Here is a 13,801-nt window from a genome sequence, read left to right as displayed (position 1 = left end):
GATGGACTTCGTGTCTGCACCTGGGGCTCGCCGCTGAAAAGCTCTGCAGGGAGAGCCCCAGAAACGCCTGGCCAGGCAGGACACAGCGGCTGCTGCCCTTCGGCCTTAATGAAGCTGTGCTCTTTAACGGAAGCTGTAAGCGCCGGGAGATGAACGGCAGCGCACTGAGGGGAAACCAGCCTAGGGGCAGCCCGCGACAGGAAACGGCTGCGGTGAGGAGGCCACTTCCCTCGGCGAGCCGGGTAAAGCCGCGGGGGTAACCCCGGCCTGACCGGTGGGTCGGCTCGGGGCAGCCCAGCCCAGCCAGGCCCGGCCCGGCCCGGCCCAGCTCAGCTCAGTCCAGCCCAGCCAGCCAGCCAGCAGCGGAGCGGCCGCAGCGAGCGGGGCGTTGCGCGGCAGCCTCTCCTCTCTTTCCCTCCCTCCGCTCCAGTCCGCCCGTATCCCTGCATTCCCTGCTGCAGCACCCCCCCTCCCTCCTCCCCTCAATCCCAGCAGTAGCGGCGGTCCCGGGCTCGGCTCCTCGCGCTGCGGCGGCGCTCGGCGGCGGCTCCCCTCCGCCGCGACCGCCATGTTGAGCTGGTGCGAGATCGGCGGCAGCGGCTGCGTGTGACCGCGGGAGGGAGCGAAGGAGAAGAGAGAGAAGGAGGGAGCGGCGGGGCAGAGGAGGGCGCGGAAGCGGAGGGAGGGAGGGAGCCGCCGTTACCCCTCCCCGCCGCCCCGCGCACGCACACACCCCGCACACGCACCGCGGGAGGATGCCCTTTGCCCGGGGGGGCGAAGCCGGGAGAGCATCTCGCCGTCGGGAGTGAAGCCACCACTGCCGCCGGGGCCTCCCGGCCCGCAGCGGGGAAAGCCGGCGCTTCCCCTCCGCCCCAGGACGCGCACCCGGAGGAGGAGAAGGAAAAGGAGGGCGCCGTCTCCGCAGCAGCGGCAGCAGCCATGGGAAGGATTTGACAGGATCGGAGCGCTTCGCAGTCGCCCCGCGGCGGTGCCGGTGCGTCCCGCCCGCCGCCCGTTGGCGCAGCGCAGGAGAAGGGCGCGACGATGAAGACTTTAGTTTTTTTGAATCACTGAAAAGCCTTAAAAGGAGACTCGGTAAGGAGGAGGAGGAGGAAGGGAAAGGCAAGGCTGCCCGGGGCAGGACGTGGCTGCGCCCTCAGGAGGGGCGGCGAGGGGACCTGCGCCCCACCCCCACGGCGGGCGCGGTGGCCGGCGAGGCGCTGCCCGCCGGGCCGGGGCCGCGGCCGGGGAGGCGGCGGTGGGGCTACGCGGCCCCCTCCTTCCCCCTTCCCTCCCTCCTTCCCTGCCGGTGTGCGCTCGCTTTCTTCTTCCTCTCGCGTGTGTAAATATCCAGATCTTTCCCCTTGCCCTCCGTGCTGGGAAGGGAAAGGCCGGTGCTTGCCGAAGGGGGCTGCTCGCCTGGAAATGCTGCGGTGGGGGCGCGCCCCCGATCGCGCTGCATGCTCTGCATTGTGAATGCAGAAGACCTTTGCCGATAGCCAAGTGCGTATGCTGCGCGCACCCTGAAATCGGTGTCAGGCAGGCTCGGCTGAGTCGAAGTGCAATCATTATTATTAAAACATCAGGAGTGGCCATTCCTGTCCTCTCCTCCATCACCCCCCTTCTCCTTCTCTTACTAAGAGGATTTTAATTTTTTTTCTTTTTTTTTTTTTTTTCTTTCTTTTTTTTTTTTTTTTAGGTTAACTTAACAATGATGCCTACACAGATACATTACACTATATGTGTATATCTGAAACTTAAAAGGGTTTAGTTTCAGCCTGGGAAGACGGAGGTGGGCTGGAAATTAAGCACCTCCAACAGTCTTGACACTTGTTACAAGTACTGTTGACTTCTTAAACAACAAAACCCTCAAAAGACTTTTTTTTTTTCTTTCTTTCTTTCTTTTTTTTTTTGGGGGGGGGAGGGCAAAGTAATAGCAGTCATTAAAAAACCAAAAACCCATGCAAAGTGAAACAACCATGTCTGGAGAAGTGCGTTTGAAGCAGTTGGAACAGTTTATTTTGGATGGGCCAACTCAGACTAATGGGCAATGCTTCAGTGTGGAAACCTTGCTGGATATACTCATCTGCCTTTATGATGAATGTAATAACTCCCCTCTGAGAAGAGAGAAGAACATCCTCGAGTACCTCGAGTGGGGTAAGTTGGAATGTTTATTTTGTGTACATCCGTCCCTGTTCCATTCTTCTTTGTATAATGTCTGTTATTTATGTGTAAGAGGGGATTGTTTATAAGTCAGTGTTTTACTGGGAAGTGTTATCAGCTTACACTGTAGTTAAAAGATGGTGGTGGTGCTAAAAAGCAATCCCTATTGGTTATTTGTCTTTGAGATATGAATGTAAAACCTACATGATTCTTTTTTTGACATGGATCAGACTCTGGTACATGAGGCATGTTTGCCTTCAGGCCCAGCTGTTGAGTTTTGGTATCCTGAAGTTTCTGGGATTATAGAGCAGTGAAGGATAAATTCTGATGCCTGGATAAAAGATCACTACACAGTCCTGTGATTTGCATCAGTAGTCAAATCTATACTGATTTGTAGTAAAAGGTATTGATCAACAAGAAAACCCTTCAGCTCTCTTAGACATCATGAGTTTGAAATGTCTGAAAATGGAGAAAATTACATTCTCTTCAGCAAAAATTCGTTGCTGACTTCAATCAGGTTGGTTTTCCTGATGAGGAAAACAAAGTTGAAAAGCAAAAGGAAGTTGTATGCCCCCCCAGTACCCTTTCCATTTTCTTCCTTTGTTTTGGGGAGACAGCATATTGGAGGATTTTTGAATGAAGCAGGTGAATGAGAGTGTTCCAGCTCTTCCTAAGATGTCACAGAACTGGTTATCTCTGTGTTTCTCTTTTTAACTCATTTTCTTCCCCCCTCCTAAACATAGATGCAAAACAGAAGATGCAGTCTGACATGAGAGTGGTTACTGTATCTGACCTTCAAACTTCAAAGTCATGTTCCACCTCTGCATTTACATGCAAAACCATTTCCCACGTTTGTTTTGTAATATATACATCAGCAGGCCTCCTTTACTAAAAAGGATTTTTAAAAACCCACCTTTTTTTTGGAACCATGTAACAGGCACTTGATTAATTAGCTGGTTGAGCTCTTCATAATGAAGTCACTGAGGAAAGACATTGTTTTGATAACTGATCTAACAACTTGAGGCTGATAGGTGTTTTATTTTTGTGCTCCTCGCCGTAGACATACTGACATGGAAAGGTCATCTGACTCCGTAATTAAGTTTCTTGTCCTGTTCATATCTTACTAGTCTTTGTTTTCTTATTATCTGGAGGAACAGCCTATAATTAATGTGCTCTAGCTGAGGAGGAAATAGTAATTAGAAGTGCTTCTGGAGAATCTTCCCCCTAAAACTGTCACTGGCACACAGGAGCTGTGCCAGACTGGGAGAATGTGGTAACTTCAAGGGTGTTGTGTGTGTGGAAACTCAGTGTAGTCTGCAGTGGATCTAGCCTACTGATACCCTCTAAATAAAAATAATAAGGCAGTTCACCTTATCTATATGGTAAGAGCAGTGGTGTGCTCAGGATATTTGGTGCATTTGGTGGTGGTTGTTTGGTGGATAAATGCACCCTGACAAGGCTCTGACAGTAGCAGAAGATTTCTGTAGTAAACTTTACAGGCTGCTGATGGAAATAATACAGTGTTTTGGAAAGCCTGGAATAAGGTTTCTTGCTGGCTTATTCTTTTTCCTGTTAGTTTTCCATTCTCATGCTCCAGCTGTGCCTTAGCAGGACTCTTGAACTTCAGGCAAGACCAGTTCCTCCCATTTTCAGGGCTGAGTTGGCCAAGTCCCCTGTCTGCTCCCAGCTCTGCTATCGGGACGTCTACCCTAAGAGTGGTGGTGGTTTTTTTTTCAAGAGGGTTGGTGAGGTGAAATGGAAGAGTAATGGTTTCTAGTACTTGCTGTTGGAAATGTGCCTGTGAATGATGCCTTTATCATGCAGACACTCACACAAATTGTCTCTTCTGCAAGCCAGCCCTCCTAGTGAAACTAGCAGTCTCTGGCATGTTTGTTGAGATCAGGGAGTTGGCAAACCAGGATTCTCACAGAGGTAGGTACCCCGCCGTGCTTTGGTTCAATGAAGTTACTAAGGGTACCCTCTTCTTTGATACAGTTGTGACCCTGCATATCTCTCTCCCCCCAAAAAGGGAAACAATGCAAGTTGTTGATAAGAAAGAAGTTACATGTGGTTTTGAAGTCTGAGATGTGCCAAGTAGTGGTAGAAGTGGAAGGATGGCAGCCAGAAACTGTAGGCTCTGCCCCTGCCTCCCTCAGTGACTCAATGTTGAAGGGCTTTCAGCTGGTTTTGGTTTTTGGGTTTTATTTTTTTCAGTTTCCCTTGTTAAAGAGTAGGGAAAATGCCACCAGTTTGGCACTAGGGAGTTCTGAAATCTGCTTTATGTGAAGCACTCTTAGTTTTGGATGTGCTGTATAAAATAATATGCACTAATTTATTTCTCCCATCAGTGATACAAAACTTGGTGCTTGGTATATCTGCTGGTGGAAGCCAGTTGGTTGCTGTCTTGGAAACACATTTTGTGGGTTTATGCCAAGCCTCCACACATTTGCTTTATTACTATGAAGAGTGCAGTCTGAGCTTATTGGAACTGGTTTTGGGATGGTATAAAACTGATGTCTTTTGTGCATTTACACATTGCTAAGTACCAATTTACTCCTGAGAGCTGTTCATCATCTTGAGCTTAAACTGCTTGTAAAAAATTATTCTTTGCAGAAGCAAATCAGATTTATTGATACAGCTGTTTTTTTAAGATAAGGCTAATAAGTAGGTGTTGGCTGATCACAGATTTGTCCTGGGCAGCAATAATTTTCTTCTTCCTTTTCAGTGGTGCAGTTTTTAGGTGCTGCTGTTTGGTTTTGAGGTGGGGGGGTTAGGGTTTTGGGAGGGGGAGTTTTACATGGATGTGCATCCACAGGTGTTCTTGGTCTGAGATGTTACCTGCTTTATTTCATGTAAGACTTAATATCAGTAGAACAGTCCTAATTTTGGAGGGGGGAAGGGTTTAGGGGGTATTCTAGCTTGGAAAAGCTGATGTGGTCTTAGTGACAACCATGTGACTGCTGCTATATTTAGGGGAATTAAACCATTTCATGCTCTAGTCCTTGGATCTTTTAGAACACTTTTAAGCACTTATCTGCATCTCTAGTAAAAAATAAAACAGAGTGAAGCAGTTCAGCATCTACATGGGTGGTTCATCTTTTGGTTTGAAATTTACAGGGTTAACTCAGCAAGTGGAGAAAATAGGTCTCTGCAACATCAGGATGAGTTTTACCTTATTCTTTTTGGTAGGTTTTTAGTCTGAGGTGCTTGGGATTCATTTGATTGGTTGGAAGTGTCAGGTTAATTATTTTGTGATTTAGAATCTGCATTAGTTCTAAAATACTGTTTTTCTACTGAAAGTGGAAATGTAATTTCTGTCTCTTTTGTTACCATTAGTTTTGTGACATGCAAATAAAAGGATTTGGTTTTGTTGGTGATTTTGGGGTACTTTCATTTTTATGGAGGTATCCTGTATGCTAAGACAATCATGGAAACTATTTTGGCTTCAGAAGGTTAAATCCTGCCCAGTGACAGGGCAAGGGGTAGTGGGTGGAAGCTGAGGCAGAGGAAGTTCCATGGAAACATGAGGAAAAAAAGTTTCACATTCCATTTTTTTTGCAAGAGTGACAGAACACTGGAACAGGCTGCCCAGGGGGTGTGTGTATTCTCCCTCTCTGGAGATATTCAAACCCTACCTGGATGTGTTCCTGTGTGATCTGCTCTAGGTGATCCTGCTCTGGGAGGGGGGTTGGACTGGATGAGCTTTTGAGGTACTTTCCAGCCCTTAAGGTTCTGTGATCATGGTGTGTTTTGAGCTGATGGGAAGCAAATAGAAGGTTTAGGTTTGGCTCATCCTGTGTATTTGATGCTAGTTTCAAATTTTGTCTCTATTGATAGTTGTAGTTGTGATTTAGAAAAGGATTTGTCTAATTGTAGCAACTTGGAGCTTACCAGGAAAAGCTGGTAAGAAAAGGATTCCAAGGACTTTGCTTTTTCTTCTTTTCTACAATGACTCATGACTGTGAGGGGAGGTAATGAAGTCTGATAAACTGAATTTGAAAGAAAAATCAGAGCAATGGAAGCTTTTAGAGATGTTTTTGTTCTGGGAAAACTCCCTTTGCAATGGTTGTGGTACTTGAACATCTCGCCTATGATGAAAGACTGAGAGACCTGGGGCTGTTTAGTTTGGAGAAGGCTGAGAAGGGATCTGATCAATGTCTATCAATATCCGAGGGGTGGGTATCAAGGTGAATGTGGTGCCCAGTGACAGCAACAGGTAGAAGCTGGAAGACAGGAGGTTTCCACCACAGCATGAAGAGACACTTTTTTATGGTGAGGTTGCCAGAGCCCTGGAGCAGGCTGCCCAGAGAGGTTGTGGAGTCTCTTTCTCTGCAGACTTTCCAAACCCACCTGGATGTGCCCCTGTGTGACCTGCCCTAGGTGATGCTGCTCTGGCACGGGAGATGGACTGGATGATCTCTGCAGGTTCCTTCCAAGTCCTAACATTCTGTGATTCTGTGACTCCAATTAGAATTGATTTTAAACAAGAACAATGTTAGTGTGCATTGAAAGAAAACAAGAAACCTCAAAATGTGCAGAGAAACAAGGGAGAGAAGATGCAGGACACTGCCAATAGCATGCTGAGGTCAGTGACTTATTTGAATCTGTCCTCTTACAGAAAAATGTAATCTATCCTTTAGTGGAATTTGTGTTGTTTGGTTTTTTTCCTCTACCAAAGGAGGCTTTGAAAGATGGATTAAATAGTTCTCATTTCACCTCTAGCAGAAGATCTGATGTGATTATTTGGTGCTGATATGTCATAGACTAGACTGTCATTATTGCTCTTATACTTCTGCCATTCAGATGTGCAGCATCTCTTCTGGATGTTAAAAATGTTTCTATCACCATGAAATATATATTTAATTTTTTTTGAGAGAGGTGTGGGGAGATTGTATTTTCTTTCTGGTGATCCCTCTCTCTCTCTCTCTCAGGTTTTACCTTAAGAAAAATGGTTATTCCCATTTTCCAGCTAGGCTTGTTTTTCAGTATTAGTAACAAAAGAAAACAACCTTGCTTCTAATTCTTGCACCTCTTTTATGTTACTCATCTGTTTGTAGGTCATGAAAGAATTCACAGGCATGTTCAGCTGTGAGTTGCTTGTATTTTGTTTATGAAATGGACTGTTAAAAGAAATACTCCTTTAGGCCCTATTTTTAGCAGACACAGCAATAAAAGACTTAACATTAAGTGTTCCTTTTTTTAAGTAGACTTTGGTGCTTAGTGCTGTCTAAGGCTGGGTTGATGGGCTGAGGCCAACTATATGATGTCCAACAAGGCCAAGCAGCAGGTCCTGCACTTATGTCACAGCAACCCCATGCAACATGACAGGCTTGGGGCAGAGTGGCTGGAAGGTAGCTTGGCAGAAAGGGACCTAGGGTTACTGTCTGACAGCTTACTGACTGTGAGCCAGCATTTGCTCAGATGACCAAGAAGGGACCAGCATTCCATCTTGGACCAGGAATAGTGTGGCCAGCAGGACTAAGGAAGTGGTTGTCCTCCTGTACTCAGCCCTGGTGAGGCCCCACCATGAGTCCAGTTCTAGGCCCCTTGCTACAAGACAGATATTGAGGGGGCTGAAGCATGTCTGGAAAGGGGCAACAAAGCTGGGGAAGGGTCTTTTACACAAATCATATGATAAACAGCTGAGGATGTTTGGAGAAGAGGAGACTGAGGGAAGACCTCACTGCTCTCTACAAGTCCCTGAAAGGTGGGTGGAGTGAGATGGGTTCTGGCCTCTTCTCTCAGGTGACAAAGTGATAGGATGAGAGGAAATGGCCTGAAATTCCAGCAGGGGAAGTTTAGGTTGGAGATTAGGAAAAATGTCTTTGGAACAGGCTGCCCAGGGAGGTGGTGGAGTCACCATTCCTGGAGGTGTTTAAAAGATGTTTGGACACGATCTAATTGTGTACAGGGAGATGTTAGGTTATGGTTGATGATTTGAAGGGCTTTTCTGACCAGGCTATTCTGTGATCTAACCTTAGTACTATGGAAGCCTTCTGAAATGCATTTCCCATGAAAATGGCATTTTAAGAACTACAATTAGTTATTTATTATGGTCCTAAAAGTAGGAATACCTGTTGGTCTGATTAACATAAGTGAAAAAAGTGATTTCCTTTGGGGAAAGAATGAGCATCCTGCTTGTCAAGGCCACTTTATGTGCTAAAGCATACAGCTGATTTGAAATCTGAGCTGTTTCACTGCCTGCAGTTGGAAGTGTGTGGAGGTATGGGGGTCCACCCCTGCAGAAGTCCTTGTGGCATTCTTCAGGCACCCACTTCTGTCATTGTTTATGAGAGCATTTCAGAGCTCGTTTTATGTAAACTGCTTCTGTTCTATAGGTGCAGCTAACAATTAAATGATGAGAGAAGGTCCTGAAGCATGTCTAGAGGAGGGGCACGAGGGTGATGAGAGGGCTGGAGCAACTCTGCTCTATGAGGACAGACTGAGGGAGTTGGGGCTGTTCAGTCTGGAGAAGAGAAGGCTCTGAGGAGACCTTATTGTGGCCTTCCAGTATCTGAAGGGGGCCTACAAGAACACTGGGGAGGGACTTTTTAGGGTGTCAGGGAGTGATAGGACTGGGGAGCAATGGAGCAAAACTAGAAATGGGTAGATTCAGATTGGATGTTAGGAAGAAATTCTTCCCCATGAGGGTGGTGAGACACTGGAACAGGGTGCCCAGGGGGTGGTGGAGGTCTCATCTCTGGAGATTTTTAAGGCCAGGCTGGATGTGCCTCTGAGCAACATGCCCTAGTGTGAGGTGTCCCTGCCCATGGCAGGGGGATTGGAACTAGATGATCCTTGAGGTCCCTTCCAACCCTAACAATTCTATGATTCCTAAATGCTCTCAAGTGGAAACAACTTCACATGCCCATGTTTCAGAATACTGCATGAGCAGCTTTTATAGAGTTGCACTTTTATACCAAATGACTTCAAAAAGAAGGGGGAAAAAAAAAAAAAGGCAGGAAAACAGGTAGGAGAATGGATGCCTGTGCAGAACCTTACTGTTAGGTAGCTCTGTGTTTAACCTTAGTATCTTTTGAATTGTGAGCTTTCCCACATTTATTTCAGTTTTGATTCTTGTCTTGAACAGAGGAAACTAATTGCTGTTAAGTTCATCAACATTTCTGATGTGATCAAATGAGCTGTGAGACCATCCAGTTAATTCCACTTGCTTTGCATTAGGGTTAAAGCCAATTTCCAGAGGCATTAACCCGTTGTAACACATTTTGGTTCTCAACACATTTACAGCACACCATGTCTATTAAACTTAACCTTCACTTCAAAATAAGTTTGGTTTTTTTTTAAAGGATGTTGGTTTTGGTCATTTTTGTTCTTCTGGCCTGGGGAAGTCTGGAGGTATTTAGAGGCTGCCTGATGTTTGTGTATTTAGGTTGAGTGACTTCTGTCAGTTATGTCCTTTTTATTGCAAAGGAGTATGGCTTGCTTACACAGAAACCTAACTAATACTCATTTTCAGGAATTCTAGGAATGCCTTTATTCTGTGCAGAAATTCCTAGCATGCTTTGGTCTAATAGGGACAAATGGAGAAATACAATTATATGAGTTACTCTGCTCAGTGGGCATTACAAACCTCATGACAACACAATAAATTCTCTGTTACTAAGCTATTTCCTGCTAAAGGGTTAATCTAACAGTTCATTTGTGGGAGGATGATAATTGCAAAACGTCCTGCTGAAGGTGTGATTGAATTCTTAACCTCTGTGTCTGCATGTACCTGATTAAAGTCCTAGGGTCCTAGAATGGTTTGGGTTGCACCTCCAAAAGTCACTAAGTCCAGTCCTGCTGCAGTCAGCAGGAGCATCTTCAACTAGATCAGGTTGCTCAGAGCCCTGTCCAGGCTGACATTGAGTTGTCTCCTGGGATGGGGCCTCAACTGCCTCCCTGAGCAACCTGATCCAGTGTTGCACCACCCTCATGGTGCAGAACTTGTTCCTAACATCCAATCTAAATCTACTTTTCTCTAATTTCAAACCATTGCCCCTCCTCCTATTGCTGCAGGCCTTTAGAAACAGTCCCTCTGCAGCCGCCTTGTAAACCCCTTTAGATACAGGAAGGCTGTCCTAAGGTCAAACTGGGGCCTTCTCCAGGCTCAGCTCTCTCAGCCCCCTGATCATCTTTGTGACCCTCGGGACTTGCTCCATCAGGTCCATGGCCTTCCTGTATTGAGGGCTCCAGAGCTGGATGCAGCACTCCAGGTGAAGTCTCACCAAAGCAGAGCAAAGTGGCGCAATCACCTCTCTCCATTTGCTGGTCACACTTCTTTGGCCCTTCTCTCTCCTGAACTTTAGTAAATACTCTTTTATAACCTGTAGCATGTTATTAGTTAACAGTGGCCTGAAAGAAGGATATTTTGTTAGGACGATGATCTGATTTGGCTCAGTAGAGTTTAATCCTTTGTCATCTATATTGGATATTTTTACAAAGAACAAGAAAAACTGTTTCTATTTTTGAAGATCTATATTATGTAGTGAGACCACACCTGGAATACTGTGTCCAGTTTTGGGCTCCCCAGTTCAAGGGAAACAGGGACCTACTGGAGTGAGTCCACTGGAGAGCTATGAATATGATTGGGAGAACTTGAGCATCTCTGCTATGAAGAAAGACTGAGAGCCCTGGGGCTGTTTAGCCTGGAGAAGAGAAGGCTGAGAGGACATCTGATCAATGTCTACCAGTATCTGAGGGGTGGGTGTCAGGATGAAGGTGCTGGTCTCTTTTTGCTGGTGCCCAGTGACAGGACAAGGAACAGCAGGTCCAAGCTGGAATACACAGTGTGTTTCACCTCAACGTGAGGAGGAACTTGTTTATGATGAGGGTGACAGCCCTGGAGCAGGCTGCCCAGAGGGGTTATGGAGTCTCCTTATCTGGAGACTTTCAAAACCCACCTGGATGTGTTCCTCTGTGACTTGCCCAAGGTCATCCTGTTCTGGCAAAGGGATTGGACTCGATCTTTTAAGGTCCCGTCCAACTCCTACTATTCTGTGATTCTACAAATAGTGGCAGAAAATAAGTGATTGAGTTTCTGAGTCATACCTGTGGCTGGGTAGTGAGAGACCAGTGTTGTTTTGAAATATTTTTGTGAATAAATTGGAAGCACAGAATTTCCAAAGTGGATGCATGCTGCTGCTCTAGAAATTAGCTTCCCCATTTTAAAAGGGCTTGCAGTAATAGGACAAGAGAGAATGGATTCAAGCTGCAAGAGGGTAGACTTAGACTGGAGATTAGGAAGAAATTGTTTCCAGTGAGGGTAGTGAGACACTGGAACAAGTTGCCCAGGGAGGTACTGGATGCCCCCTCCCTGGAGGTGTTCAGGGCCAAGTTGAATGAGGCCTTGAGCAACTTGGTCTAGTGAGAGGTGTCCCTGCCCATGGCAGGGGGGTTGGATGTTAAAGGTCCCTTCCAAGCTAAACCATTCTGTGAATCTGATTACCTCAATTTATTTTCTGAAACTGTATTCTCTAAATTATCCTGGATGTATCTTTGAAAAAAAATACCCTATTAATAGGATCCTTTATTGCTCCTTTACTGTAAAAAAACAATTACCATGTCTATTGGCACAAAACTTCCAGAAGCTCTCGTACCCTGTTGCCAAGCTGTAAAAGCTGACAGACAAGAAGGTGCTGTGGGTAGCTGAGAGAATGAAAAGCACTCTGGTCTCGTTGAGGATCCCCCTGCTGACTGCAGGGGAAGTTGGACTAGATGACCTTCTGAGGTCTCTTCCAACCCAGGCCATTCTATGATTCTATGAAAAGGCAAAGTTCTAGACTCTTTCAGGTTTTGATTTGGCAAGCAGGCATTCCCTCCATAAGCATTTGTACTTGTTCAATTGGATTTTTCTCTTTCTGGCTGAACAACCAGAATATTTTGTTCTCTTCTGTTCTAACTTAAGTCAACACATTTTAATATTTTATTTTTTTTTTTCTACAATCCTCATGAAGCTTGGGAATGCCACTAATGGGGACTAAAATCTTGGGGGGGGGGGGGGAAATGCCAAGTGATTTAGGTTCAAAAATGTGCAACCTTTTGTTGACTCCAGGAGTTTTTATTTCCAGTGGTTTAAAGATGCTACTTGATAGAATAATAATAATAACTGCAAAAAAACTTCTGTTCAGACAGGTCGCTTTGCTTTATTTCTAGTAATGCAGCCTAATTAGGTTTACTGGCAGTCACCATGGATAAAATCCACATGAGGTATATCCAGATTCCAAAGACTTTGTGTTTCACAGTTCTTCCTTATCCGTTTGCAGACTTGCAGTTTGATTTCAATTAGTTTTGTTACACAGTGCTGTAGGGTTTTTTATGACTGGGGAATCACCTTTTTGAGAAGTTTTTGAGGTGGATCTTGGAGATGTTCTGAACTGGTGTATTTTGGAGGAGGAGCTCTTGACCTTTTTAGATATGTTTTGTTTGTTAGAAATTCCAGAATGTTAGAGGTTGGAAGGGACCTCCAGAGATCATTGAGTCCAAGCAGGATCACTTAAGGTAGTCTGCACAGAAATGCATCCAGGCATGTTTTGGAAGTCTCCAGAGGAGGAGACTCCACAACCTCTCTGGGCAGCCTGTTCCAGGGCTCTGTCATCCTCATTGTAAAGAAGTTTTTCCTCATGTTGAGGTTGAAAACTTCTATAGTCAAGTTTGTGTCCATTGTTCCTTGTCTTCTAACTGTGCATTGCCAAAACCAGATTGGTTCCCTCCAGCTGACAGCCACCCCTTAGATATTGATAGGCATCGATCAGATCCCCTCTCAGTCTTCTCAAGACTGAACAGCCCCAGGTCTCTCAGTCTCTTTTTGTAGGGGAGATGCTCAATTCCCCTAATCATCCTCTCTGTTGGACAATGAATGTCTCCTCTTCCTTGCTTCCATTCTGTTGCTTTTCATCTAGTCAAGATCTCGTTTTCTTCCTTCTAATACAAGGTAGGGATCCATGTGTCAGCCTAATCTTATCATGGGCAAAATTTAGTTTCTGGATTTGGATTATTGGTTGGGGGCTTTTGTTTGGTTTGTTTGTTTATATTTTTGTTTCTCCTCAGTCTCTCCAAGCTGTCATGGTTTTGTTGGTCAGCTGTGTGTGGAGAATAGCAACAAAAAGCTGTCATCTGTGTGAGAGAGACAAAGGGGATTTACCTTTAGGTGCATCCACAGTGTGTGTTGTATGTTTCTTATTAGCTTTGGAGTGTTTCAGTTGATTTACTGCTATGAATCGTTTCTACTTGTAAGCTCCAGTAGATCTGGGGCCTTGGGGTGTTTGTTCTGATTGTGAGTAAGAAATGGTGATCTGTTTTACCCCTGTAGTGTAAGTACGAAGAGACTTCAGTGAGAGTGTAGCTTTATCATTTTAAGGGTGGTAACGACTTTTACATGACTGCAAAGTGATTTAAGCAAATGGCATTTGTGCTGTGGGGATACCAGAGTCCCAAGGTATTTCCTGCTCGTTAAAACTCTTTCACCTTTACCATGCTGCCCTTTGTAAATAAAGCACTGTGTTCTTTGAATGTTTTGCAGAACAAATAGTAACAAAAGGAGGAGGAAATAGGAGTTGGTATTTCACTTGTAGCTCACTCGTTTTATCTTGGATAGGAGCTGACTTGGCGGTGTCTGAAGGCTAGTAAACCCATTGGT

General features: G+C 45.4%; 1 protein-coding gene across 4 annotated transcripts in view; it reads left to right on the top strand.

Annotated features, from left to right (window-relative positions):
* The first annotated feature begins 432 nt into the window (after positions 1-432).
* The window catches only part of CDC42BPA (CDC42 binding protein kinase alpha), a 184,200-nt gene continuing 170,831 nt past the window's right edge, over positions 433-13,801 (top strand). For 2 of the 4 annotated variants that reach the window (XM_068153459.1, XM_068153458.1), the window contains exons 1-2: positions 433-1,095; positions 1,925-2,157. In XM_068153459.1, coding sequence (XP_068009560.1) covers positions 1,962-2,157 — 196 coding nt within the window. In that variant the 5' untranslated portion in view covers positions 433-1,095; positions 1,925-1,961. The remainder of the gene's footprint in view (positions 1,096-1,924; positions 2,158-13,801) is intronic. The other 2 variants (XM_068153461.1, XM_068153460.1) reach the window with 2 other exon arrangements.

Source organism: Melanerpes formicivorus, unplaced genomic scaffold (assembly GCF_026170545.1).
Source record: "Melanerpes formicivorus ecotype bairdi unplaced genomic scaffold, bMelFor1.0.p_v2 SCAF_26, whole genome shotgun sequence".
In the NCBI taxonomy this organism is placed as follows: Eukaryota; Metazoa; Chordata; class Aves; order Piciformes; family Picidae; genus Melanerpes; species Melanerpes formicivorus.
Note: the sequence above shows the minus strand (reverse complement) of the source record. Positions and strands in the feature narration are given on the sequence as shown.